Below are 27,521 nucleotides of genomic sequence, written 5' to 3'. Positions count from 1 at the left end.
GGAACTTGAGGCCAAGTCACCGTGTGTGTCCCTAGTCCCTGCATTCTCCTTCGGGTGGAGGTGACCTCGGGTGGCCGAGGCCTCCTGGCCGGGGAGAGCCGCAGCCTCAGGCTCCTCAGCAGGCAGCTTGGGGAGGACTCGGCGGTCGGTTCTGGAGAGAGGGAGCTCTCACCTGAACAGCTTTCCTTTCCTTTCTTTTCTTTCTTTCTTTTTTTTTTAAATATATATTTTATTGATTTTTCACAGAGAGGAAGAGAGAGGGATAGAGAGTTAAAAACATTGATGAGAGAGAATTATCCATCAGCTGCCTCCTGCACACCCCCCACTGGGGATGTGCCTGCAACCAAGGTACATGCCCTTGACCGGAATCGAACCTGGGACCTTTCAGTCCGCAGGCCGATGCTCTATCTACTGAGCCAAACCGGTTTCAGCTGGACGGTTTTCCAGTTCTTTCTCAGCGGATCTTCTGGAAAGTAAAGGTATGGAACGATTGCAGTCCTGCCATCCTTTCTTCCAGGTCCTCTGGAACATTCTGAACACCTCCCGCCGCCTGATGCTGCGGACGAAGTCGCGATGGCTTTGAACTCAGTAAGTGGGCTGCCAGGCGCCTGCGCTCTTCCTTGTCCCCTCATTCCTTCTGGTAGTTCCGGGGGTGGGGGTGGGGGAGGGTGGTTAGCACGTTAAGAGCCGTTTGTTGGGACTGTGTGTGCCCCGTGGAGGTCGGTCAAGGCCTTCTGTACATTGGGGGGAGCAGGGGCCGGGCGTGGCCACACAGCAGCCGCTCAGAGGGGAGTCCAGAAGCTGTGGGTTGGGTGTGGGAGAGGGGCGTTCTCACCAAGGCCCTCAGGGTGGGGTTGGGGGTGGGGCAGGACTGGGGTGGTGTGGGTGCCGATGGGGGCGGGATGCTGCTAAGAGGGGTCAGTCCCAGGAAGTGTGTAGGGGACACAGGCCAGCAGACTGTTGTGTAGCTTAGCTCCTGATACGCTGGGACAGGTCCTCACTGCGGGCACCGGGCCAGCTCTCTCTCTCCCTGGAACCCCCACTTTCCTCCTTCACCGTCATATTCACAGGCCCATCTTATTCCTGGAATAGCTATCTATCTATCTATCTATCATTGATTTTTTACAGAGAGGAAGGGAGAGGGATAGAGTGAGAACCATCGATGAGAGAGAAACATCCATCAGCTGCCTCCTGCACACCTACTACTGGGGATGTGCCCACAACCAAGGTACCTGCCCTTGATGGGAATTGAACACAGGACCTTTCAGTCCGCAGGTTGATGCTGTATCCACTGAGCCACACCGGTCAGGGCTCTGGAATCACTCTTTATGGAGAGTTGTGGTTACTAACCTTTTTCTAAGTCCTGTATCTGGAGAACAGGCCCTTGCTCCCTGCCCTTATTTGTCCTGGTTATAGATTCCAGGGCCACTTTAAATCTCAAGCCCGCGGCACGGGGATCGGCCGGGACAGACGCGGTGCTTGCTGCAGCCTTCCGGGGGGACGGCATGTTCTCAGATGCTGCCGATAGGGCCGAGCACACGTGCTCTTGTTTTACCTCCGTGCCCGTTTAGGCGGGAGATTACATCTCGTTTTCTCTCTCTGTCTGCTGCTGGGTGTAGACCTGTGCTCTTTGGACTTGAGAAGGAGGGTGCTGGTGAGTGATTAAGTGAAGGGGGACTCCGGGAGCCTGCATTTGGCTCGCTTCTTCGTAATCACGCGCTCCTGAAGGCTCCGTTTAAAATTCCAAGCATGGAGCTGCCTCTGCTCGGAGTACTGGTCCTCTCTGAGATCACAATCAGCAAGACAGGAGAGGAGAAATCAACTGGGGGGAAGGAAGGTTGCCTGGGGACCTCCCAGCCAGCGGGTGACTGAAGGTGCTGGCGGGTGGAAGGCTGAGAGAATCTAGAATGGCCTACTTAGTGGGTAAGTGGGGAGTCTTGAAATCAATATATTTTTATTTAGAGGAAGGAAGAGGGAGAGAGAGAGATAGAAACGTCACTGATGGGAGAGAATCATTGATCAGCTGCCTCCTGCACGCCCCCTACCGGGGATCAGGCTTGCAACCCGGAATCAAACCAGTGACCTCTTGGTTCCTGGGTAATGCTCAACTGCTGAACCATGCCTGGCTGGGCCTGCAGAGGCCATTTTTAAGGAGAAAGAGAAGAAGGACTTTCTAAGAACACAGACCAGCCCAAGGCTGCAGCGGAGAATACAATTCAATGGCTGGGGCCGTACCTTCCTCTTTGGACCCCAAAATTTCACATACTCTCCACAAAATCCGCGTACTGCATAAGGAAGTTTTTTTTTTTTTTTTTTTTTTTTTTTTTTTTTTTTTTAAGGCAGAACTGCTAAGCAACCCCCAATTGTAAACCAGGTACATGCCCTTTAATAAGAGATGGTGAGCACACGTGATATACTTTTGTAAGAGAAGAGGAGATACAAAAGGAATTCGCAAGTAACATGCCTAGGTAAAAGTGGTAACCTCTGTCACTCACGTGACAGTGTCCGACTGTGTCTCCCTGTAAAATGGGTATATTTATAATTCTGGTATTGCTAGTGGAAAACTTCATACCCCATTCTCAAGGTATTGTCTCATTCCCAAACTTCCACACTTTTTCTTAAGAAGGGAATGTGTGAAATGGGTGAGGGAGGTAAAAAAAGGACGATTTCCAGCTAGAAGATAAGTAAGTCCGGAGCAATGTATAGCACGGTGACTGAAGTCAAATATGCAGTACTGTACTGCATATTTGAAAGCTCTTAAAAGAATACATCTTAAAAGTTCTCATAAGAAAAAAGTTTTTTAACCATGTATTAAGATAGAAATTAACTAGACTTATGGTAATCATTTCACAATTTGTACAAATATCAAATTATGTTGTACACCGAAGCTAATATAATATTGCATGTCAATTACTAATAAAAGGGTAATATGCTAATTAGATAGGATTGACCAGACGTCTTCCAGATGTCCGACTTCCTTCTGGACAAAGCCACAGTGGCAGGGGCTGAGGCAATCAGGCCGGTAGTGGAGCAATTAGGGGGCAACCAGGCCAGCAGGGGAGCAGTTATGGGGTGACCAGGCCAGCAGGGGGCAAGTTAGGGAGCGATCAGGTCAGCAGGGGAGCAGTTAGGGGGCAACCAGGCCAGCAAGGGAGCAGTTAGGAGATGACCAGGCTGGCAGGGGACCAGTTAGGCAGGCAGGCAGGCGAGCAGTTAGGAGGCAACAGTCCCGGATTACAAGGGGGATATCTTTTTTTTTTTTTTTTTTTTTTACAAGGTGGATATCTGACTGCCAGTTAAGGCCCCTGCGGGATGGATCCTAAACTGGCAGTCAGACATCCCTCAAGGGGTCCCAGATTGGAGAGGGTGCAGGCCAGGCTGAGAGACCCTCCCCGCCCCCCCTCATGCACAAATTTCATGTACCAGGCCTCTAGTACCTCAATAAAGAAATGAATATTAATTGAAAACTTGGTTAGCCTTTATCCTAGGTAAGTTTGGCTTTTGGCATAATTAGGGTCATCAGGGTTGTATATTATTCATCTTCTTTTTGTTGTTGTTGTTTAGGGATTACCACCAAGTGTTGCGCCTTACTACGAAAACCATGGGTACCAGCCCGAAAACCTGTACCCACCACGGCCCCCTGTGGACCCCAGTGCCTACGTGGTGTATCCAGCTCCCTACTACCCACCCACCGTGCCCCAGTACGCGCCCAGGGTCCTGACGAACACCTCCACACCCGCCGTCCGCACGCAGCCCAAGTCCCCATCGAGGAGACTGTGCACCTCAAGTAGGAACCTGTTTTGCATGCATTTCCTATCCGGGAACCCACGTGTGGGGTCAGCCTTCTCCAGTGGGCTCTCCGCTCCCTTCAGCTCCATGGCCATCTCTCCTCGGCTGGGGGCTGGGCTGGGTAACATGTCTTTCCCCTCCCCCTTCGCCCTGCCCTTCCCGGGGTCAGCTGCCAGGTGTCTCCTTCCGGCCCCAGGCCTCTCAGAGCACAAGGGATATTCTTGGCCTCAATGACTCTGTTTGCTTGAGCAACAGCCACCGGTTGGTATTTCCCATTGAAGCGCCATGTGTACACACCTGACAGGTTAGGTTTTGGAGAATGAGGGTCAACAAGCCTGTGGTGCAGGCAGCTGACACCACACACAGGAGGGCTGAGTCCACAATAGACTGAGTGGATGACGGTGAAGGTAAAGGGACAGTCAGTTAAAATCACAATCAGCAGCACCTACAGCTGCACACAGCACTCTGGACCGAGCAGACACTGGTTCCCAAGCCTTTGTCCACCCAAGGTACGGCCAGGCCTGCCCTGCCCGCATGCTCCCGGCAAGAGCCGGGCAGCGTGCCCGCCGCACACTCGAGAGGTTGAGCCTGCCCAGTTTAATATTCCGTCACTCACTGGGCAAGCGGTGTTTTTCTTAGATAAAATGACACACATGGAAGTCGCCCAAGGGAAATGCTTATCCTCGGCCAATGGGGAGGACTGGCCGTTTGGAATTTCCCCAGAGAGAGCGGCCTCTCCTCTCCGCTCTGCCTACCCGAGACGTAATCCCTGTGGGCAGCGCGGTGATAAGGTGGCAGAGTGGCACTTGGCCTCACCGGGGAGCTGTGAAAGCTGCACAGCCAGGCCTCCCTCTGCCCATCTGCATGGCGATGAGATCTCGGGTGGCCCCCAGGCTCCCAGGTGATCCTAAGCCGTCCCAGGTCACAGGTTTGAGAGCAGGCTGTGGAATGCGCAGAATGTGGTAACAAAACAAAACGCGAGAGGCGTGGCCTTGCGCCCTCCTCCGGTGGGTCAGCTCCCGCCTCCGCTCCAGAGCTGTACTGGCCTGACTGACTTCCAGAAGCGCTGATGTGTGCCTCTGGGTGCACCGGGTCCCCCCACACTGCGCCCCCCCCCCCCCCCGCAGCCGGGTGTCCTCCTGAATAAATGAGGGGGGCGGAGGGACGGTCACCCTCCCCTCCACCTCCACCTTCCTTCCCACCAAAGCTCCCCTAGGAATGGTGGGGTGGGGTGTGGCCCCGTCCGCGGAACCTTTGCACAACTTCTGGCTTACGCCCTGACCTACAGTTTTGACTAGAGAGCATTGGTTTCCTTTTCCAAAGTCTTAATATATATATATATATATATATATATATATATATATATATATATATATTTTAATTAATTTTTAAAATATAGTTTATTGATTTTTTTTTTATAGAGAGGAAGGGAGAGGAATAGAGAATTAGAAACATCGATGGGAGAGAAACATCGATCAGCTGCCCCCTGCATACCTCCTACCGGAGATGTGCCTGCCACCAAGGTACATGCCCTTGACCGGAATCAAATCTGGGACCTTTCAGTCAGTAGGCCAACGCCCTATCCACTGAGCCAAACCGGTCAGGGCTATTTTTTTATTTCAGAGAGGGAGAGGGAGAGAGACAGAAACATCAGTGAGGAGAGAGAAGCATTCATTGGCTGCCTCCCCCTGTGAGAAAAACTCCTAGGATTATTGAATTTCCAGTCGGGAGGGGAGGGTGGAGGGGGGCTTGGCAGGGCCAGAGCAATGGTTTCGGGGGTCTTATAAGGCCGTGGGCGGATGCCCCACCCCTGCTTCTCATCATGCTTTCTGCTCCAGCATATGTTTAGTGCTGTGGACCAAGGAAGACCTCCCAGGATATGCTTTTAAAGGTCACAATGTTAAGTGCCCGAGGCACTATTTCCCGATGTTATAAAGGTAATGGGTAACATCTGAGAGCCTGAATTAAAAACGCCTTCTTAATGAACCGTGCGCCTGTTCTTTTCTCAGAGACGAAGAAGGTGCTGTGCATCGCCGTGGCGCTGCTGGCCGTGCTCGCCGGCGTGGTGGCCGCCGCGCTCCTGCTCTGGAGGTTCAGTAAGTGGGGAGCTGCCCCCAACGCGGCCGGAGAGGGCGTGAGTGAGGCCAGGCACTGGGTGCTCTGCTGGCGCTGGGGCTGGGGGCTGGGTGCTGGGTGCTGGGTGCTCGGCTGGTACTGGGTGCTGAGGGCTGGTGTTGGCACTGGGTGCTCTGCTGGCGCTGGGGCTGGGTACTGAGGTTGAGGCTGGCCCTGGGTGCTGGGGACTGGGGCTGGGCCTAGGTGCTGGAGCTGACCCTGGGTGCTGGCGCTGGCGCTGGCGCTGGGTGCTGGGGCTGGCCCTGGGTTCTAGGGGCTGGTGCTGGGGCTAGCAGTGGGTGCTGGGTCTGGCCCTGGGTGCCGGGGCTGGGGCTGGGGCTAGCAGTGGGTGCTGGGGCTGGCCCTGGGTGCTGTGGCCCTGCTCTCTGGGTCAGGGCCCCCCTCAGCCCCTCCTGGGGTTTCCCTCTTATGCAGCGAGCTGCTTCTCTTTGCTTCCGTCCAGCCGGGCGATGCACGGACACCCACTTTTGGAAGCAGGCAGCCGCCTGGTCTGGGTTGCGTGCTTCCTCCTAACCTGAGGAGGTCACAGCCCCGTGCCGTTTCCGTGGTGTTGACATTCCACGTTTACCCAGCGGCTCGGGCACCAGGTGCCACCTGGCACCCTGCATGCAGGCTCCCCGCCCCGGGGCCCCACCTTGGGGCCTTCCTCCTGCCGCCAGGCCTGTCCCAGCAGCCGAGGGCCCGGGGAGTCAACTCTGGGGAGAGAGGGCGTGGAGCCTGCCCAAACCCAAACCCGAGGCCGGAGCCATTCCTCCGGCCCTGAGAGGAGCGTCACTAGCGTTCTGCTTTGCCGGCCTGCAGCCCCGTTTCCTTTCCTTCCTTCCTTCCTTCCTTCTTTCCTTCCTTCCTTCCTTCCTTCCTTTTTTTTTTTTTTTAAGGATTTTAAAAAAATATATATATATTTTATTGATTTTTTCAGAGAGGAAAGGAGAGGGATAGAGAGTTAGAAACATCAATGCGAGAGAAATATTGATCAGCTGCCTCTTGCACACCCCCCACTGGGGAGGTGCCCGCAACCAAGGTACATGCCCTTGACCGGAGTCGAACCTGGGACCTTTGAGTTGGCAGGCTGACATTCTGTCCACTGAACCAAACTGGTTTTGGCTTGTGTGTGTGTTTTTTTGTTGTTTTTTTTTGTTTGTTTTGTTTTTATCCTTTTGTTTGAGAAAGAAAAAGAGATATCAATTTGTTGTCCCACTCATTTATGCATTCATTGCCTGACCCCTGCATGTGCCCTGGCTGGGGATCGAACCTACGGAGCTCCCCGGCCTGGGCTGCAGCCTGTGCTCTTTGCTGTGTGCAGCTAGGACACCCCCCTCCTGATTAAATGAAGGGGGCGGGTTCTTCCCCTTCGCTGCGTGGGGTGGGTGACAATCTGGTGGGCGAGAGGCAGGCTCCCTGGTTCCTGAGCCTGACGGGTGTGCCCCTCCCGTTCCTCTGCTAGCGGAGAACAGGTGCCTGGTGTCGGGGATGGAGTGTGGCTCCTCGGGGACCTGTGTCAGCGCCTCCCTCTGGTGTGACGGGATCCTGCACTGTCCCAGCGGGGAGGACGAGAACCAGTGCGGTGAGTGGGAAGCTGCATGTGGTCGGGGGCTGGGCGCCGGGGTCCACAGTGTCCGGAGTCCACGGTGTCCAGGGTCCACCATGGCCGGGGTCCACCGTGACCGGGGCATGATGGCTGCAGGCCGTGTCCATTACATCATGAGTCCCTACCTGGGGCCTTGGGTTAACCCCGACTTTCAGATGAGGAGACAGGCTCCGAGGGGGTGTGCTCCTCACTCTGCATGGCACAGCGGAGGGAGGGACATGACAGGGTCAGTCCCCGTGACGGGACACACCCACTCCCACCTGCCACCCGGCAGGAAAAGTGAGCAGCCGTGCGCAGCGTGGAGCTGAGCGCACCGTGTGTTTGTGGCTGTGAGAGGGCAGTGAGGCCCGGCTCCCGGAGCTGGGCTAACGTCACTGGTACCCAACCCAGAGTCAAGGCTGGCCCTCTGAGCTGGTCACGCTTCACGCGGTGCACGCCGGGAAAGAGTGGGCATCCTGGTCATCCCCCTGCCCCCTGGCCTCCTCGCAAGCATCCCTTCCTGCTCAGCCTCGCTTCCATGTTGACTCACCATGCGTGTACACATACTCACATGCCTGGGCCCCGCTGGCCTCAGCCGCCGCATGGTCACCTGTGTCCACAGGCGAAGGCCTCTGCCGGGGCTCCCACGGGGAGGATTTGCACTGGAGGTGGCAGATCCCTCGTGGAGAGGAACTGCCTTCTCGAGTCTCGGGGTCCCGGGGAGGGCGGGGCCAGCGCAGCTGGGACGATTGCCTGAGCCTCATGGGCCCCTCTCTCTCTCTCTCTCTCTCTCTCTCTCTCTCTCTCTCTCTCTCTCTCCCTCCCTCTCTCTCTGCAGTGCGCCTCTACGGCCCCAACTTCATCCTGCAGGTGTACTCGTCCCAGAGGAAGTCCTGGCACCCCGTGTGCCATGACGACTGGAGTGAGAGCTACGGGCGGGCAGCGTGCCAGGACATGGGCTACCGGTGAGTTCGGGGCCCTGGCCTCGCAGCTGGCGCTGGGCACCGTGGTTCTCGCCGCCCCTCCCTGGGCGTGCCAGCAGGCGGCACCGCTGCCCACCACAGCACCCCTGCTCCCCTCCCCCTGTCTGTCTGCGGCCACCCAGCCCTGCCCTGACCTCCATCCTCCCCTGGTGACTCAGGACCATGCTGAGCTGAGGTCACCAGGGCCCAGGATGGCGGGGGGCTGGGGCTGGGGTGCATGGGGAAGGCTGGATGGGGAAGGTCAGCAAGAGCAGATCCTGCACGCCCTTCAGGGCATGCACGTGGGCGGCAGTGAAGGCCACTGAGTGTGGGAGCTCATGATGTAATGGACATGGCCTGCAGCCATCACTGATCACCAGATGTATATGAGAGAGAACACAGCCCCAGGGAAGGAGGGAGAGGAGCGAGAGGAGAAGGGGTGTCCCTGCCCAGGGCTCCCACAGCCCCCAGGGAAACGCTGGGCAGCCCCTGCCTCCACGAGCCAACGCTGTGTGGTTTGGGGTGTCCCGTGCGTGGGGTGTCCCTGGGAGGCGTCTGTGGCATTCCAGGGGCTTCTCTGGGTGCCAGGCTTCAGAGTGAGCCACCACGTGATAGAAACATTGGCAGCTTCGCTAATGACATGCTCCAGTGCTGAGGGCATAGCGAAGCCCCCGTCACGGCCCGGGGCCTGGGTGAATGTGTGTCTAACGGGCATTTTAGCTTCCGTAAATTTTGTTAGGCCGCATGTACGTACGCATCCCCTTCTCGTGTCTTTGGCCTATCCCAGGGGTCGGCAAACTCATTAGTCCACAGAGCCAAATATCAACAGTACAACGATTGACATCTTTTGAGAGCCACATTTTTTAAACAAATATATTTTATTGATTTTTTACAGAAAGGAAGGGAGAGGGATAGAAAATTAGAAACATTGATCAGCTGCCTCCTGCACACTCTGTACTGGGGATGTGCCCGCAACCAAAGTACATGCCCTTGACCGGAATCGAACCTGGGACCCTTCAGTCCGCAGGCTGACGCTCTATCTACTGAGCCAAACCAGCTAGGGTGAGAGCCACATTTTTTAAACTTAAACTTCTCCTAACGCCACTTCTTCAAAATAGACTCGCCCAGGCCATGGTATTTTGTGGAAGAGCCACCCTCAAGGGGCCAAAGAGCTGCATTGTGGCTCTTGAGCCACAGTTTACCAACCACGAGCCTAACCCAAACTAGATTAGAAACACCACCGACCTTCAGGTTATCGGGTCCAGAGATGCTCACGCCGGTCCCCGGTGCATAGTGTGTGAGGCTGTTTTCCGACGTGTTGAGGCGTCCCTCGTCATCTCAGTGTCATGCCGGGGCGTGTTAGCACGGCGTTTGTAACTGCTTGCGGCCTAACCATCCCTTTGAGTGCGACACTCTGTCTTTTCCAGGAACAGCTTTTACTCCAGCCAGGGCATAGCGGACGACAGCGGGGCCACCAGCTTCATGAAGCTGAACACCAGCGCCGGCAGCACCGACCTCTACAAGAAGCTCTACCACAGGTAAGGGCGGCGGCCGCTCCGCTCTGAGCCGGGCAGCCTGAGAACCACGGCGGGGGCGTCACGGGCCACACCAGCCCGGGTCTCTCTCACTTCTGAGCTGCCATAGCGGGCTGGGCTGATTCTCATTGCGGGGAGCATGGGCTCCGGGCAGGACCCCCTGCCCCACGCAGCTCTGGCTTCGTTCCGGGGAAGGTTTATGTGCCGTGTGGCTGTGCCCTGTGCCCTCTGCGCCATCAGATGGCATTGCACACTCGTTTCTTCACCATCTGGATATTAGAGCTGTCAGGGGAGGTCTCTAGAAACAAAGAGAGCGCCTTGGGTCCCTGCAGGGTGGCCGGCCCTGCTTGCCTGGCACCTGGCTGGTTTTAGCGCTGACGTCCTGCTTCCAGGAACCCCCGCAGTCCCAGGCAGCTGGATGGTCAGTCCCAGCCCCACGCCCGGGGTCACAGGCTGCCCTGGGAGGGCCGGGAGGCAGCACCCCCCTTCAGCCATCATTTCCTGTACCACCAGGCTGACTGGCAGCCCTGGGTGGGTCACAGTGTGCCCTGTGGGTGGTAATGAACTCAAACGCCAGGTCACATGACCCCAGGTCACATGGTCGACAGCTTAGCATAATTGTCGGCAAACTCATTAGTCAACAGAGCCAAATATCAACAGCACAGTGATGGACATGTCTTTTGAGAGCCGAAAACCGACTTCTGCGCCTGGGCCACGAAGTTTCAATCGCACTGTACGTGAGCGCCCGCACGTGGTATTTTGTGGGAGAGCCACACTCAAGGAGCCAAAGGGCCGCATGTGGCTCAGGAGCCGCAGTTTGCCGACCACTGGCTTAGCTGGTTAGGAAGGTGGGGGAGGGGTGGGCGGAGCTTGGCGAGCATTTAAAATGTCGACAGTGTCCCCAGGCGGGTCATTGTCTGTTGCTCTTTAAAGAGACACAGAGTCCTTTGTGAAAAGCTTCCCCCAGCTGCCAGCCGCCGCCTCCCGCAGGCCAGGGAAGGCTGGGTTAATCACGCTGTCCCTCTGTCCGGGAGTGGGAGGCCGGAAGCAGGTTTGCATTCCTAGTGGCCGCCAGCTGAGGCTGAGGTGTCTGGGGTCCGACTTCTTCTGGAGCCCGGCTGTCCCTGGGAGCGGGGCAGGGTGCGCCCCGGAGGCGGGCTGGCCCGGCCAGGTGTGCCCGTCCAAACAGCGGGCTGCGGTCGGCCCGCCGGGGAAGCCAAACACAGCTGCCTGGGCCTTGGTCCGTGCCGAGCGCCGCCTGTGCCCCTGGGTGACCGAGGCCGGGGCTAATGGGGCCGAGTGGGGGCGGAAGCTGCCACCTCACCTCTGAGCCCTGGAGCTCAGGAGGACCAAGGCCTCGGAGTGGGGAGAGAGGCATTGGCCTGGCTCTCGGGGTCTCTGCGTTGGGGGAGTGGGGGGACTTCGCTTCTGCTCTCAGAAGCTGCCCTTTGTTATTGTGGACGAAAAAGGGGTCGCACACTACACCCCAGGAGCTCAGGGGAGGCCTGCGTGGTGGCCTTGCAAACTCAGACTGGACGTAACCACATAGGATGTGGGGAATGAAAACTTCCTAACCAAAACTGAGCCATGGTGGCAGTCACGGCCTAGGCTGGTATTCTTCTTTAACAAAGGTCAGTCTTGGCCTTCACGGAGCCTGTTGTCTTTTTTGCATCTGTAATAACATAATTGATAACCTACCTTTGGAATAGCTAAGTAATTTCCTCCCCCTCCCCCTCAAAGCACAGTCGGAGTGGAAGCCACAGCCCCCTCATTGTTGTACCATGTTAACCGCTGACTGTTAACTCTCCTGCACACACCTCTGTAGGAGAAGCATTGATCATCAGAAGGTGCATGCTTACCCTCAAAGCCATCCTGTGAGTCGGTGCTGTTATTAGCCCATTCTGCAGGTGGGGAAACAGAGGTTACGTAACTTGCTCCAGGTCACCGGGCTGGGGTTTGACCCACTTTCGGTGTCTGCTCTTCAAGGAGCAGGGGCTTGCTCTGGATTGGACGCTGGCAGGAGCCGAGGGTGATTCTTGGGTTGACATCTCGGTACGTTTTTCCTGTCCATCATTTCACTTCTTATCCAATCCCAGAGGTTTCCTCACTTTGCTTTCTCCCGCCTCCGTAACCCATCACCAGTGGATTTCCTGTAACCCGCTATGTCTCCTCCTTTGGCTGCGATATATAAAATAAGCAAAATCCATTGCGGTTTTGCTTCCCCGCAATTGTCACCAGTTTGGCTCCAATATACTCATAAAAACATCCGTGCAGGTTTGGGCATTTTTTACGTTGTCGGTCTTACGTCTGAGCCATTAACGGGGCCCGGAGTGGCCGCAGCGAGCCGGAGGCTGATGGCTGCACAGCCGGGTTCGATTCTTAGAAAACACCTTTCCGTGGGGATGGGCTTCTCGGCCTGGCCGGTGTCCCTCAGCCAGGACGGCCGGGACATGCCGTCGCCCTTGGCAGGTGGGCCGTGTGGGCGGGAAGGTGTTGAAAGCGGCTTACAGGGTTCGGGCTCGTGTTGGGTCATTTTGGGGAAGATTCAAAGGAGCAGAGGTTTGCTCTGGATTGGACGCCGGCAGGAGCCCAGGGTGATTCTTGGATTGGCGTCTCGGCACGTTTTTCCTAGAAGGGGGGTGGCATGAAGCCAGGCTACCCCGGGGCTGGCATAGAAGCTGCCGCCTCTCTCAGGAGAGGGTCCCTGACGGGGCCCAGGCTCGGTGTCCGCGCAGACAGGGCTGGGCGGCGGGCTGTGTGCTGACCTTCGGGAGCAGGGGGCCAGCCGGGTGTGGGTCTCTGTGGTGGTTGGTGTGTCGTGGGCCGTGGCCAGCTGTGAATGCCCGGATGTCCAGGCCGCCTCTCTCCTCCCCAGCATTTAGGAGGAGCATTCGCTCTACACCAGGACGCTTCGGTTACCTCTTTTCCGCCTGTAACCTCAAATGTTTACCTTCCAAAGCAGTAACTCTTGTTTTTTGTTTTTTTTTCCTGCTCCCAGACAAATAATGGCTTGTATTGTTTTCTGTGTGATGAATGTGAAGCAGTCATAGGAAACTAAAGTTTACAAATGGCCCCCTTAGTTTAAAAGTAGAGGCCGATTTAAAATCCCAGAATAGCCGAAACCGGTTTGGCTCAATGGATAGAGCGTCGGCTTGGGGACTGAAAGGTCCCGGGTTCGAATCCGGTCAAGGGCATGTACCTTGGTTGCGGGCATATCCCCAGTAGGGGGTGTGCAAGAGGCAGCTGATCAATGACTCTCTCTCATGGATGTTTCTAACTCTCTATCTCTCTCCCTTCCTCTCTGTACAAAACCAATAAAATATATATATAAAAAAATAATAATAATAAAAAATAAAATCCCAGAATAGACATAATGGGCCCATGTTGCTGCGGGCTTGCCCTCGAAGCCATCCTGTGCTGTGATCAGCCCATTCTGCAGATGGGGAAACCGAGGCACAGGGGTTACATAACTTGCTCAAGGTCACACAGCCACTATGGGTTTGACCCACTCTCGGTGTCTGCTCTTCACCACTGCCCTCTGAATGGATGTACTTTCCTGATCCAAGCTTTCGGTCACGGACTCCACCCCCCCTCTCCCCCCCACGTCTGGGGAGGCAGGGGAGTGAGAACGCGGGAGAACATTCTGAGCGTTGTGAGAGTCGAATGGCTCATCTGTGGTGACCACCGTTGTCTTTCTTCTTTCGTAGCGACGTCTGTTCTTCAAAAACGGTCGTTTCCTTACGCTGTATAGGTAAGTGGGCCTTGGTTTCCCTTTTTGGTCCCATGTTTTCGGACACGGATCCCCTGTGCCTGGGAGGGTGGAGAGAGAAGGGGGCCCCTCTGAAGCCACCCCGAGGTGGAGCGGGAGGCCTGGGCTGCCCCTGCTGTGTTTGGGTTACTTCTGCTCGCAAACCTCTTAGCAGCAGGGAAGGCTCAGCCCTGGGCTCCGCTCAGGGATGCCCTGCCCTGTTCCTTTACCGCCTCTCAGTCCTGGAGCTCAGCTGATGTTCCCCAGGGCCTGGCAGTAGCTTTCCAGCCCCCTGGGCAGAAGCTTCTGTAGGTACCAAGGGAGCAAGCTGCCCACCCTGCCCTCCGGCCCGCCAGCACCGGTGGGCAGGTGACCAGCATCAGGCGGAATCCCTCCTTCACTTGGTTCTGTGGTCTTGGGCCCCTGAGCATTCAATCCCCCTAGCCCAGTGGTCGGCAAACTCATTCGTCTTCAGAGCCAAATATCAACAGGACAGCAATTGACATTTCTTTGGAGAGCCACATTTTTTAAACTTAAACTTCTTCTAACGCCACTTCTTCAAAATAGACTCGCCCAGGATGTGGTATTTTATGGAAGAGCCACACTCAAGGGGCCAAAGAGCCGCATGTGGCTCTGGAGCCGCCATTTGCCAACCACGGCGCTAGGGCTCAGGAGATCCAGGGCCTTTGTCACCCAGGACCCACATGGGTGTCTGGAGTCACAGTGGCAGTCTAAGAGGTGCATGGAGGGGGTGGAGGATCTCAGGGTGACGGGGTGTCCCGCATCCCTCCACCCTAAAGGGGACCAGGCCACGCTCTCCCAAAGCCAGACCCCAAACAATCCAGAAAGAGAGGAGGGAATGTCGTCCACCAGCCTGGCGGGGCCTTGGGGACGGGCGCGGTCCGGGCGCACGCCGCACGGGTGGGTATCGGGGTGCAGGGTGGCCCCGATCCTGCTCACCGGCCTGCTCTGTCCTGCTTGTCGCTTCCAGAGTGCGGGGTGAACTCGAAGATGGGCCGGCAGAGCCGGATCGTGGGCGGGTCGAGCGCCGCCCCGGGGGACTGGCCCTGGCAGGTCAGCCTGCACGTGCAGGGCGTGCACGTCTGCGGAGGCTCCATCATCACCCCCGAATGGATCGTGACGGCCGCCCACTGCGTGGAGGAGTACGTTCCCGGGAGCGGGCTCCTGCGTGGGGAGGTGGGGAGGTGGGGAGGTGGCCTCTTCAGCTCCCGTTTCCCTGTGGATAAGCGGGCTGTGATGGCGCCCCCTCCGTCCCGGGGGGAGGGGTCAGATGAGCCAGGGCACGTGCTGCCCGTGGCCACGCCCACCTCAGCAGGTGTGCACTGGGCGTCCGCTGAGGGCAGGGTTCTGGGAGCAAGGACGCAGGGCCGGGCTGGGTGTCACTGGCCTCTGCTGCCCTCGGGGGAGCTCTGGTCTCTGGACGATCGTCCTGGGAGAGGCCACACTCAGACACACTCTGGGATCGCACACTGCCCTGCCGGGAGGTTCCCCGTGGCCTCACACAGGTTCCCACAGAGCCGACTGGGAGGGGCAAATCAAAGGGATAATGTATGGCGTTAGCTTTTGTGGAAGATGCTGTCCCCTCTCCCCTTTTTTTCCTTAAACATAGAGTTGTTGTTATTGTTTTTAATATATTTTTATGGATTTCAGAGAGGAAGGGAGAGGGAGAGAGAGAAACATCAATGATGAGAGAGAATCATTGATCAGCTGCCTCCTGCACACCCCCTACTGGGGATGGAGCCCACAACCCGGGCCTATGTGTTCTTGCCTGGAATGGAACCTGGGACCCTTCAGTCCGAAGTCCAACGCTCTATCCACTGAGCCATCCCGGCTAGCACTTAGACATGGAGTTTTTGCTTATGTGTCGATTTTGGAGAAAAACTCACTCATCAGAGCTATTTCCTGGTTTAGCGTGAGGCTGGGCCTGGCTCAGCTGTGTGGCCTCGGGCGGTGCACGCAAGGTGTCTACACATGGCAGGTGTGTGGGAAACGCCCAGATCAGGGGTCTTCAAACATGCGGCCCGCAGAGGAGTCTGATCCGGCCCGCCAGGTTTTTTGGGCAGTGAGCGCAGCCGAGGTGTTACAGTAGGAATTAGTAGTTCATATAGTCTGGCCCTCCAGCTCTCTGAGGGACCGTGATCTGGCCCCCACTTTAAAAAGTTTGAGGACCCCTGGCCCAGATAAAGCTGAGGGCTAGAGACCCAGAGGCTATTTGTCCCTGCACATTCATAAAGCACCTTCTGAGTGTCAGGAAATCCCTAGCACATCAGGCAGGGTAGGTAAGACCCGGTCCTGCCAGAAACGAAGTTTAAAACCTCAGAGAGGCAGATAGGTCCAAGACCCAGTGTTCTCGTTATTGGGAGGGTCCAGGGGCTGCTGCTGGAACTGCCGGAGCCCCGGGGCCCAGGACTCAGCCCGGAGGCAGAGCGGGGTAGAAGGCGGGCAGGTGTGCAGGTGGGGCCGGGCCGAGGCGGGGACTGGGGAGGCCCCACACCTGCTCGCCAGTCTCCCTGGCTGTGGTGGCCCTGTCACCGCGGGAAGCGTGCCTCCAGCGTAGGACTGCCGCTCGCCGGCTCCGGGATGCTGAGCGGTGCTCACCTCCGCCCGCCAGGCCCCTAAACCACCCCCGGAACTGGATGGCCTTCGCGGGAATCCTGAGGCAGTCGGCCATGTTCTACGGAAACGCCCACCGCGTGGGCAAGGTGATCTCCCACCCGCACTACGACTCCAAGACCAAGAACAACGACATCGCGCTGATGAAGCTGCAGACGCCGCTGACCTTCAACGGTACGCGCCTCCGTCCGCGGGCCCGGGCGGTGAGCCCCCTGACCCGGCGGGAGGAGGGCTGGCTGGAGAGAAAGCCTGGGCTGCGGTCCGGGGAGGCAGGGGTGGCGGGCGGAGGGGTGGCTGACAGGTGTGTGCCCTGCAGAAGCCAGGCCCCCTGGAAAGGTGCCGTGTGGGGGAAGGGAAGCAGTGGGCACCACACTCTCCTCCGTGTCCAGGGGGCAAGTTGACCAAAAGGGAGCGTGTGGAGGGGGTTCCACCCCAGCACCATGGGCATCGGGGGCCGGCAGGTTCTCGGGGGATGGATGTGTGCACTGTGGGCCCTCAGCAGCACCCCGGCCCCTGCCCCCTACCAGACGTCCCGCTTTTGGTGGGACAGTCCCGATTTTTAACCATTTGTCCCGCGTCCCGTGGCGTTGTAAAAACTGGGACGCGGGACAAATTGTTAGAAAATGGAACTGTCCCGCCAAAAGCGGGACGTCTGGTCACCTTACCCTAGATGCCAGGATCTGCCTCGTTGTGCAGGCAAAGGGGTGCCAGGACGTCGTCAGACGCCCCTTGGGGCAGCGTCACTGCCCGAGAGGCCAACTGCCCTCTGGCTTGTAAAGATGCTTTCGTTCTCCACGTTATTCCGGAAATGAAATGCTTTAACCCAGTGGTCGGCCAGCTCATCAGTCAGCGAAGCCACATACCAACAGGACCATGATTGAAATTCCTTTGGAGAGCCAAGTTATTTTAAACGTAAACTTCTTCTCACGCCACTTCTTCCAAATAGACTCACTCGCCCAGGCCGTGGTATTTTGTGGAAGAGCCACACTCAAGGGGCAAAAGAGCCGCCTGTGGCTCTCGAGCCGCAGTTTGCCGACCACAACTTTAATGTAATAACAACTTAAAAGGATAGGAAAACAAACCAACATGTATTCTTTCGCTTCTTAGCTAGGCCCCAGTCTGGCCCATCCAAGGGTCCAGAGCCCTCTAGCGCCCCCTCTCCCCTTCTCCCCTCCCCCTTCCCCGGGGCAAAAGACACAAAACCACACCCCTGCCCTCTGGGGGCTTGCCTTCAAGTCAGGAAGCAGCGCAGGTGGAGGCGGGTCCAGCCCGGCCCCCGGGAGCTAGAAGTGCCCGCCAGCCCCCTGGCCACTGGCCACTGCCACGGTCTGTCTGTCTGTCTGACCGTCTGTCCCTTGGAGACGCTGTGTATTTTTCATTTCTGTTTCTTGAGGATTTGGTTTGAAGGAAAGTTAATTGTGTGTGTTTTGAAGCAGAGCTAGCCAGTCATTCCACTTGTAAGTCGCACAACTGCCGGAGGCGAGCGTCCCGCCCTTGGGGAGGAGGGTGCCGACGGGGGCAGGAGGCGGGCTGCCAGGGCCCGCTGGCACCCGCACTGTCCTGGGGCAGGACGGCCCGCCGGGGGCACACGGGGAACGTCAGACCGGCCGCGCTCACGGCGCTTTTCCCTCCAACACAGACAACGTGAGGCCGGTGTGCCTGCCCAACCCCGGCCTGATGCTGGAGCCCAGGCAGGCCTGCTGGATCTCCGGCTGGGGGGCCACCTACGAGAAAGGTGAGGCTCTGGGTGCGGGTCTGCGGTCCCTGGGCGTGCGGCGGGAGCCCGGGGTTCAGTCCTGGGTCTGCTCGAGGGATGGGTGACCGTGGGCGGTTCGCGCGGGCTCTGTGCCTCAGTGTGACCAGTGCACGGAGGAGGGTGTGGGGTGCAGAAAAGCCGGTTTGCTTACGGAGGGAGACAGGAGCTCTTGGCCGGCGGGGGGCCGGAGGAGAAGAGGCAGGGTGAGCCCGCAGAACCGATGAACCAAGTTGCTGAGTGATGGTGAGGGCGACTCTGGAACGCGGGATGTAGGGGAAGGAGATGGCGGATCGGGGGGGGGGAGGGGGGGGTGTGTGTTCCCCTGGCTGCAGGGCCAGGAAGTCTTCCCCCTGAAACCAAAACCTTGCCGAAACCGGTTTGGCTCAGTGGATAGAGCGTCAGCCTGCGGACTGAAAGGTCTCAGGTTCGATTCCAGTCAAGGGCACGTACCTTGGTTGCGGGCACATCCCCAGTAGGGGGCGTATAGGAGGCAGCTGATCGATGATTCTCTCTCATCGATGTTTCTAATTCTCTGTCCCTCTCTCTTCCTCTCTGTAAGAAATCAATAAAATATAGTTTAAAAAAACAAACCATAGTTCTCCCTTTAAAAAACAAACAAACAAACAAACAAACAAACCTAGAGCTGCAGGAAGCCAGGCTGGCCAGCAGCAGGGGTGACCCAGTTCCCCGGGAGGCAGGGTGGGAGGTGGAAGGAGGGGGGGCGGGGAGGGCCTCCTGTCGTCCCCCGTGGCCTGTCTCCAGGAGGGGACCCGCCCTCCCGTGGGAGCCCGGGCTGCGCTGACGGGCCATGACCCGCTCTGTCTCAGGGAAAACGTCGGACGTGCTGAACGCGGCGAGGGTGGCCCTCATCGAGCCGGCGCGGTGCAACAGCAGATTCGTCTACAACAACCTGGTCACGCCCGCCATGCTGTGCGCCGGCTACCTGGCCGGCAGCGTGGACTCCTGCCAGGTGTGTGCCGCTGCCCGCTCTCGCCCGCCCCACCGAGCCCGTGAGCCCCGTCCTCCCCGCTGGGAGAGGAGGCTCCGCGTCCCTGGGGTGGGGGTTTAGATGAGCCACGTGTCCCCGGAGCAGAAATAAGGACGGGGCTGCTTTAAGATGCAGACGCCCGTGGACGTACTAACTCTGAGCTCGTCTAGGCTAAAATGCATCGCGGGCGCAGTCTCTCTGGGGGATTCTATGACTCTTGCCCAGTGGTCGGCAAACTCATTAGTCCACTGAGCCAAATAGCAACAGGACAACGACTGAAATTTCTTTGGAGAGCCACATTTTTTATTTTATTATTATTATTATTATTTTTATTAATTTCTTTATTGATTAAGGTATCACACATTTGTCCCCAATCCCCCATTCCAATCCCCTCCCCCACTCATGCCTCCACCCCCCTATTGTCCTTGGCCACCGGTTAGGCTCATGTGTGTGCACATCTGTCCTTTGGTTGAGAGCCACATTTTTTAAACATAAACTTCTTCTAACGCCACTTCTTCAGCATAGACTCACCCAGGCCGTGGTGTTTTGTGGAGGAGCCACACTCAAGGGGCCCAAGAGCCCCCTGTGGCTCGCGAGCTGCAGTTTGCCGACCACGGCTCTTACCTATTGGAAGAGCTAAGACACCCTCACACCCCCTGGGAAGTCCCACGGAGACCCCGTGCAAGGCCGTGGCGTGGGCGGCGGGGGCTTGACGTCTGCTCTGTTGCCTGCTTGTCCCCAGGGTGACAGCGGCGGCCCCCTGGTCACGTTGAAAAGCAGCATCTGGTGGCTGATCGGGGACACGAGCTGGGGGTCCGGCTGCGCCAAGGCGAACAGGCCGGGCGTGTACGGGAACGTGACGATGTTTACAGACTGGATCTACCGACAAATGAAGGTGAGTTCCCTGTCCTCCGGGCTCGGAGCTCGGGCACGTGTCACAGCCCAGGTGTCTGTGAGCCGTGGTCCCGCTGTTGGGAGCTGAGGGCCACCCACACTGCCCTGTCCCCTCCCCATCCCTCCCCCCTCCCGCCCCCGTGTCCACCCGTCACTGCTGGGCCCTCCCTGGCACGCGGCCCAGCGGGCGTGGACGAAGCAGCCGGCAGGGCTGGCTTCACCCGGGGCCGTGCTCTGCTGACCACAGTCCCGGCTCAGCTGGCTCCACCCGGACTTCGGTGCCGGAAGAGAGCACAGGGATGCAAACCAGCCAGTGGAGCCGGGACGGTGCCCTGTCCTTTTCTGGGCCATCGAGGGCACCCCGGGCGGGGCCCCCAGTCCGGGGTGGGGAGCAGCTGGGGCTCTGGTGCACACAGAACGGAGGCGGTGAAACAGGACGTCCCAGGGGCTCCCTGCCGCCTGCCCCCTGGACTCCCGGCCTGACCCCGCTGCTCGGCGGAGACCTCTTCCCCGGCGCTGCCCGAGTCCCGGCTAGAGCCAGGTCCCGCTCCATCCCGGGGCCCCTGCCAGTGAGAGACGTAGTTTCTCGTTGTGTCCTCTCAAGTCTCCAGTCTGCGGAGGGGGACAGGACCCCAGGGCATTGTCTGACGTGGCCCCCAAATAAAACCAGAGGCCTCATACCTGCTAGTGCCCACAGCGGCTATCCAGTCCGCACCCGGCAGAGGGCCGAGAGCTGGAACAGGATGTCCTGATGGGGCTCCCGTGGAGGGGAGCCAGGCCCAGGGGCGGGCTGTCTGCCCGGTCTGTGAGAGAGCACACCGCACGGTGTGCGGGGCATGGCCAGGGCTCAGCGCCCAAGCATCGGGTGGAAGGCTCTCACAGGAGAGGCCCCGGGCAGGGAGCCAGGCGGTTGGACACGGGTGTCTCTCCGTGGCCGTGTGGAGCGAGTTTCCCAGCCAAGGCCTGGGTCCCGGGCCTGCTGAGCGGTTGGCTTCCGCACACACCCGGCTCCCCGCTCCCTCCAGGCCCGGGCACGCCTGGTCCTCGGCCCAGCTGCCTGCCGCCACGGTCAGCTCAGTCCTGACCTTCATGCTGTGCGGAGACCACGTCCCTTTGTCCTCTGAGGCTTGCTCAGCAGGTGTATCCGTGCCTTGTCAACCTAGAGCGAGAAAAAAGTTTCCTATTGGTGTTTATCTTAAGGAAATAACGTCCTTTCTGCCCTAACCGGTTTGGCTCGGTGGATAGAGCATCGGCCTGCGGACTCAAGGGTCCCAGGTTCGATTCCGGTCAAGGGCATGCACCTTGGTTGCGGGCACATCCCCAGTAGGGGGTGTGCAGGAGGCGGCTGATGGATGTTTCTCTCCCTCTCCCTTCCTCTCTGTAAAAAAATCAATAATATATATATATATATTTTTTTTTTTTTTAAATAACCTCTTCTTTTTCCCTTTTGAACAGGCAAACAGCTGATCCGTCCGGCCTCGTCCTCGACGCCGGGCGACGGGGCAGCGAGGGGCTGGTTTTCCCTCCCCGCGCCGGTGTTTGTGAGCGATGACGCAGAGGTCCTTTCGTTTTGATTAAACCGTGAACTTGTCCGTCTCTGGCAGTCTCCACAGTGCTGATCAGGCCACGGTGGCTCCTCCCCGGCCCTGCTCCCCGAGCTTCTGTCCGAAGGGGGTGACCGCCCGGGCTGGGTGTGGCGTCCCCGGCCAACGCGGGGCAGAGGGCTGGAGCCTGCCTGCCCGCATCTTCCTCTGAGCCCGTCCAGGGGCTGCCGTGGGGCTGGCGACCGCTCAGCTGTGGACGGTTAGAGACGGGAAGGGCGTCTCGCTCTGGGCCTCTGCTAGGGAGGCCGCTGGGAAGGCCGGGGCCTGTCTCCCCACAGGCGTTCCCACTCACCAGGTCTGACTGACTTCGGAGCAGCCCCGGGCGGTGGCTGAAACCCAGGGACCCACCCTTCATGGGGGGGGGTAACTTGATGGTCCTTTGAAGGGACACAGAGACCTTTTTTCTTCTTGTGGGGGAGAGGGTAGACAGGGCCCTTGGAGCCTGCAGCCAGTAAGACTAATCACGGGAAATCGAGGTTCCTGGGGAAATCAGGGATGTGTGATTCAGCGGCGCTGTCCGCCCGCACCGTCTCCACGTTACCGCTACCTCAGTGCGCACGGAGGCCCCCCGGGGACGCTCCGGGCCGTGGCCACGCCGGGCCCCCTGGACCTGTGGGCCTTGCCGAGGGGGAGCCACGGCCAGGAGTAGCCGCCTTCCCGGGACTGGCGCCGGGCCTCACGCTCTGGGAAGGCGTTCGCTGAGGAGCAGCACGCGCTTGCGGCAAAGAAGAGGTGTCTTTCGGACTCGGGGTGCGGGCCCCTCCTGGCCCCTGGGGGTTCCCTGGAAGGAGGGGCCACGTGCATTGGACCTGCCGGGGAGGCCATGCTCGGCCAGCACGCTGGTTTCCAGGAACGGAAGGATGCACTGCTAGGACTTGACCTTGAGTGGCAGGCTGTGCCCTTCCCAGGATGCTCGCTCCATGGCCCCCGGGGCAGCGGCGTCCAGAGATCTCCCAGGCCCGCGGCACTGAGGCTCCCGGCTCCTCTTGGGGAGCACCCGTTCCTCCTTTCCTTTTATTTATGTGACCCTCGTTTGTCTTGTTTTGTATCCTTTTTTTTTTTTTTTTAAACTGTAAATTGAACTGTGAAATGTTGTACAAATAAATTATGCTCTTTTTCCAAATATGTATTGAGTCTCAGTCACGTCCATCATGTGTCGTCGTGTGCCCCCCCCCCCCACCCCGCCCCACCCCGCTGAGGGCTTTGTGCACAAACGCACTGCGAGTGCTGAGGTGGGGTTACCCCAGGGTTCAGCGAGTGGGCCAATTCTGATGGCTGAGTCCACGCCCAAAAGTGTCCACGTGGGCAGCGCCAGCCCTTCCCGGTACGGTTTTCACCTGGGATTCACCTGTGAGAGGTTTTCCTTGGGGTGAGGCTCACTCCACTTTGAGGTGTAGCTGGAGTGCCGAGACTAGGGACATACAGATACGCTTGTAGTCATACTTCTATAAAGAGAATTAAGCCCTGGCCAGTTTGCTCAGTGGTCCGAGCACCAGTCCCAGGTTTGATTCTGGTCAAGGGCATGTACCTCAGTTATAGGCTCGACCCCTGGCCCTGGTCGGGGCACATGAGGGAGACAACCAATCAATGTGTCTTTCTCACATCGATGTTTCTTTCTCTGTCACTCCCTCTCTCTTCCACTCTCTTTTTTGCATTTGTTGCTGTTCTTTTTTATTATTATTATTATTTAAAGTATTACAAGTAGTAGTACATATGTCTCTCTCTCTCTTTTTTTTTTTTCCAATTGACCTTCCCCCAGCCTCCCTGACCCCTCGGCACATGCCCTCACCCCCTTCCCAGTCTTCTGCTCTCTCTAAAAAAAAAAAAAAAAAAAAATCAATGGGAAAAAAAAGCAAGGAAGTTAATTTGCTTAATATAAAATGACCCAGAAGACTTAGGAAAACGTAAGCATTAATGAAAGCGCATAATTCGAGCCGATCGTTTTGTTGCTTCTTGCAGATGGGTCCGCAGTCAGTGCCCTGCGTGGGTTCCCCTCCCCACCCACTTTACACACACACACACACACATACACACACACACACACACACACACACCCTGCTGCATTGTCACAGGGCCTGTCCTGTCTTACGCTCGGGTCAGATCCCATTGCTCTCTGCTTTGGGGTCCCCTGGTTTTCCAGCCCCAGTTTTCCAGCCTTTTCCCTTCCACCCAGCCCTGCCTCCACAGCCCGACTTCGCAAACAGCCCCACAGCCCTCGGCTGGCTGCTGTGGGTGCAGAGGGGCCGAGGCGAGCCTGAGCGCCCTCTCCCAGGCTCCGGTGTGGTAGGGAAAGGCTGGAGTGAATGATACTTCTACAGGAGCATTTACGAAATTCACCCCCGTGCCCTCGGCCTCATTGTAAACCAATCGGCTCCGTGACGAGTGGTGCTCCAGCCTTCGCTTGCTGGGGCCTCGGAGCCTGAGCTCATCCTTTTCCCTGGAGGGAACAGTGAGGTGGGGTCTGACCCCCGGAGGCCAAGGCGACCCCTGGCTGCCCCTCTGCTGCTCCGGCTGCTGCTGGGGGCGGACTTGCCCCTCAGGCTGGGTCCTCTCCTCCCCAACACACAGGGTCCCTGGAGCCCGTCCAGCCTGTGGGTGCTTCTGGCGTGGCCGTGCATAGGAAGGGTAGTGATGAGGTAGGTGCTCCACGTGGCACCTTAGAGGGCAACCACACACCCAGGAAGTCCTCTGGACAAACGCCGGTGCCTCCCACGCCACCCTCCCTCCCACAGCATCGCCGAGCCCCTGCGGCCGGCCAGACCCTGCGTCCAGTCAGCTCTGGTCAGTTCCATTCCCTCCAGCCCTTCATCTCGCTCTGCTCCAAACTCAGCCCACCCCACCAGACAGCCGAGCCCCGAGGAGCCTGGACTGAGGGCCCACGAGTGGGCATCGTTGCTATTTGAGCACATCCTGCACGGCTGAGGGGCCTCCAGGCCGGAGCTACGGCGTGGGCAGCGGGATCGGGGGATGTCTGCCCTCAGGGGTGTGGGGCAGGGCTGGGGGCCTCCGGGATGGCTGGGCCCTTTGCCTGAGCCCTTCTGCTCTCAGAAGGACCCCCCACATGGACTCCAGCTACGTCTTTCCGTGTCCTGGCCACGGGAGGGGGGGGGGAGAGGGGAAGGGACAATGCACTCCTCCCCTGTTCAGATCCCTGGACACCTGCTCTTTTTGGCCAAAAGGAAAGAGACTGAGTCCCCATCAGACTTACCCTCCTCCCCCAATCCGCTGGGTAGTCTCCCATCTGGAGCACAGACCATCAGCGTTCTTCCTCCGCCCTCTGCAGGACTACCAGGGAAATTACAACCACAAAGAACCCTGGGCAACTCTGCCACCTGTGCCCCTGGTCCCCAGGTGTCTCTGCTCAGTGGTAGTAACTCCTGGTACTGGAGCAGTTACTCGGGCCGGCCACCAGGAGGCGCCAGCTCCCCAGCTCTGAGGTGAGAAGCTGGCCCAGTCTCTTAAAGGGACACATACCTAGAACTGGACTGGGAATGTGTGCCCTGCCCGCTTACCCTGGTTCTCAGGAAAGTCTGTGTGTACCAGTATGGCCTTCTCTTTAAATAGGAGTCATGCCGGCTCTTGGGAGCCCTCCATCCTGCATCAGCCTGCAGGCAGGGGTTTGGCCCTGAGCGAGGCACCAAGGTGCTGCCTGCCCACGGTCTTGGCATGCCCTCTTGTGCATAAATTCCCAAGTTGTCCCAAAGCACCGAGGAGCTCGGAGTGTCCGGAGCGGCGGGAGGGGACAGCGTAACCAGCTCACGCTCCGGCCCTGGCCAGCGGGTGCCCAGCCGGGCCGGAAGCCCTCCTTTCTGGACGCGTTGGCCAAGATGCTCCTGCCGCTCATGCCGGTCGTGCGGAGTGCGTCTCCCTGAAGGGCATCCGCTCCCGAGTCCTCCTCGGGCAGCTGGCTCCCACCTCGCCGCTCTGCCTGTCCCCTGGCCTCCCCGCTCCGGGCCTGAGGCTCAGCTCACTTCCGAGGACACGGTGCGGTCCTTGTGGGACTTGCCCGCTCCAGCTCCAGCCCGTGGCTCAGTATCCTGCCCAGAGCTGCTGGTGCTGGGTGTCTGCCAGCGTCCCCACCCCTGGCGAGACCAGGCAGCAGGTCTGGTGATCCATGGTCAGCAGTCCCACCGCTGCTCCCCCAACCGTGGCCACGGCCAGCCAGCGCCTCCACCGGCTGGGCCACCTCCCCGCTCGGCCTTTATCTTGAACTCCAAGCGGGTGCCCAGAGACTTAACAGTCGGACACCGACCCAGGGCACATTATCAACAGCTAAGGCTGCTGGCTCCACCCTGTTTCACTTCCCCCCCCCATCTCCCCTCAGCCTCTTAGAAATAACCAGACCACGAGCTTTGACTCCACTTCCTCGTTCTACACCTGGCCCAGCTCCCCGCGTCCCCACCTGCCGTCATTTCCAGGCTCTCCCCCCAAATGAGGAGAAACATCAGGGAAACGTCTGTTAGAAACGTTTATTACAAACGGATGAGGTATGGCCCCTACAGCTTCATGCATCGGGCACTCAGGGTCCTAAAGCATCGGGCGCGTGAACGGGCAGGGGAGAAACCGGGCACCAGCCCTGCTCCGGTGCTCAGGGGCGTGGGTCCCTGAGGAAGACGGGGAGAGCCAGAGAGCCGGGGAAGTGGGATGATGCGATGGGAAGATCACCAGGTCCCTAACCAGGAAGGCGGTGCCGGCCGCCCATCCCAAACCACACCCTTCGCGAGGGAGGGTCTCGAGTCTCAGGCTGGCAACCACATCGCTCACCGTGGCTCCCTCCTGGCCCCTCCGCTCTACGGGGATGAGCTCGGGGACTAACCAAGAGGACCCGGGAGGCGGGAGGCTGGGACGGAGCCCTTAGCCCGGGAACTGGGCCAGCCGGCGCCGGGCCTTGGTCAGCCGCGCCAGCCGCTCCTTCAGGAACCTGCGCTTGTCGCTGGTGTCGCCGCGCTCCTTGAGGAGCCAGCTGTACTTGTCCTTGTCCTGCAGCAGCTGGAGCATGGCCTTCTGCAGCTGCTGCCCGTTGGACTGCAGGATGAAGAACTGGATGATCAGAGGGATGTGGCTGGACAGGCGTCGGCTGGCCTCCTGCAAGGGACCAAGGGACGGGTCACAGAGGGGTGGAGGGGACACTGGAGGAAAGTGCCCCCTCGTGACTTTCGCCACCTGAGTGCCTGGTGGGACTGGACCCAGCAGGTCTCACACCGCTGTGCCCCGGGCAGCGACGGGCCACACAGGGCCCTGCGGCGCGGAGGGCGCAGCTGGGGTCAGGGGCCAGCTGGGCTCCCGCTGGCTAGTCCTAAGACAATGAAAGGGCCACTTCTGACGGGAGACGGTCAGAGCTGCTCCAGAAAGGCGGATGGGGGACCACTCACACTGTTTGCCCCTTGGCCCCGAAGACTATGCTGTTCCTTTAAGTCACCACGAGGAGCTGTAGCAGAACAGAGGCTGGGCTACCAGCAGCCACAGGAGGGCCGCGTTCCAGGCAGGTTGGCTGATAGTCCCAACCCTGCTCCCCACCCCCACCCCACCGGCCCGTGAGGGGAAAGTTTCTCTTTCGGAGACAGGCGATCGCTCCGGCAGCTCAGAGACCCGCACTGAGCAAGCGCTGTGACCTCTCGGGTTCCTTCCCTATGAAACGCCAGCACCGGCCTCCTGGGATGGCTAGGAGGCGACAGTGTGGAAAGCTGCCAGGCGTGGAATGAGTCCAGAGCTGTGGCTCTCAACCTTCCTAATGCCATGACCCTTTAATACAGCTCCTCATGTGGTGATGACCCCCAACCATAAAATGATTTTTGTCGCTACTTCATCACTGTAATTTTGCTACTGTGATGAATCATAATGTAAAAATATGTGTCTTCTGGTGGTCTTAAGCTCTACAACCCATCAGCCAGTTCCTAGAAACACATTT

At 58.5% G+C, this 27,521-nt stretch overlaps 2 protein-coding genes across 5 annotated transcripts in view; one reads left to right on the top strand and one right to left on the bottom strand.

Moving 5' to 3' along the window:
• The window catches only part of TMPRSS2 (transmembrane serine protease 2), a 31,035-nt gene extending 8,290 nt beyond the window's left edge, over positions 1-22,745 (top strand). The window contains exons 2-14 of the mRNA XM_084873646.1: positions 518-588; positions 3,565-3,787; positions 5,799-5,885; positions 7,370-7,489; positions 8,331-8,457; positions 9,882-9,992; positions 13,697-13,740; positions 14,729-14,900; positions 16,370-16,545; positions 18,011-18,106; positions 18,955-19,097; positions 19,858-20,010; positions 21,465-22,745. Of these exons, the coding sequence (XP_084729772.1) occupies positions 574-588; positions 3,565-3,787; positions 5,799-5,885; positions 7,370-7,489; positions 8,331-8,457; positions 9,882-9,992; positions 13,697-13,740; positions 14,729-14,900; positions 16,370-16,545; positions 18,011-18,106; positions 18,955-19,097; positions 19,858-20,010; positions 21,465-21,476 (1,479 nt within the window). The 5' untranslated portion in view covers positions 518-573 and the 3' untranslated portion in view covers positions 21,477-22,745. The remainder of the gene's footprint in view (positions 1-517; positions 589-3,564; positions 3,788-5,798; positions 5,886-7,369; positions 7,490-8,330; positions 8,458-9,881; positions 9,993-13,696; positions 13,741-14,728; positions 14,901-16,369; positions 16,546-18,010; positions 18,107-18,954; positions 19,098-19,857; positions 20,011-21,464) is intronic.
• A 3,322-nt stretch (positions 22,746-26,067) lies between these two features.
• The window catches only part of MX1 (MX dynamin like GTPase 1), a 31,179-nt gene continuing 29,725 nt past the window's right edge, over positions 26,068-27,521 (bottom strand). For all 4 annotated transcript variants that reach the window (XM_084873630.1, XM_084873632.1, XM_084873633.1 and 1 more), the window contains exon 15: positions 26,068-26,698. In XM_084873630.1, coding sequence (XP_084729756.1) covers positions 26,468-26,698 — 231 coding nt within the window. In that variant the 3' untranslated portion in view covers positions 26,068-26,467. The remainder of the gene's footprint in view (positions 26,699-27,521) is intronic.

The sequence above is a fragment of the Pipistrellus hanaki genome, assembly GCF_964339955.1.
Source record: "Pipistrellus hanaki genome assembly, chromosome: 2".
Classification (NCBI taxonomy): Eukaryota; Metazoa; Chordata; class Mammalia; order Chiroptera; family Vespertilionidae; genus Pipistrellus; species Pipistrellus hanaki.
The sequence above is the reverse complement of the archived record's forward strand: the minus strand, read 5'-3'. Positions and strand labels throughout refer to the sequence as shown.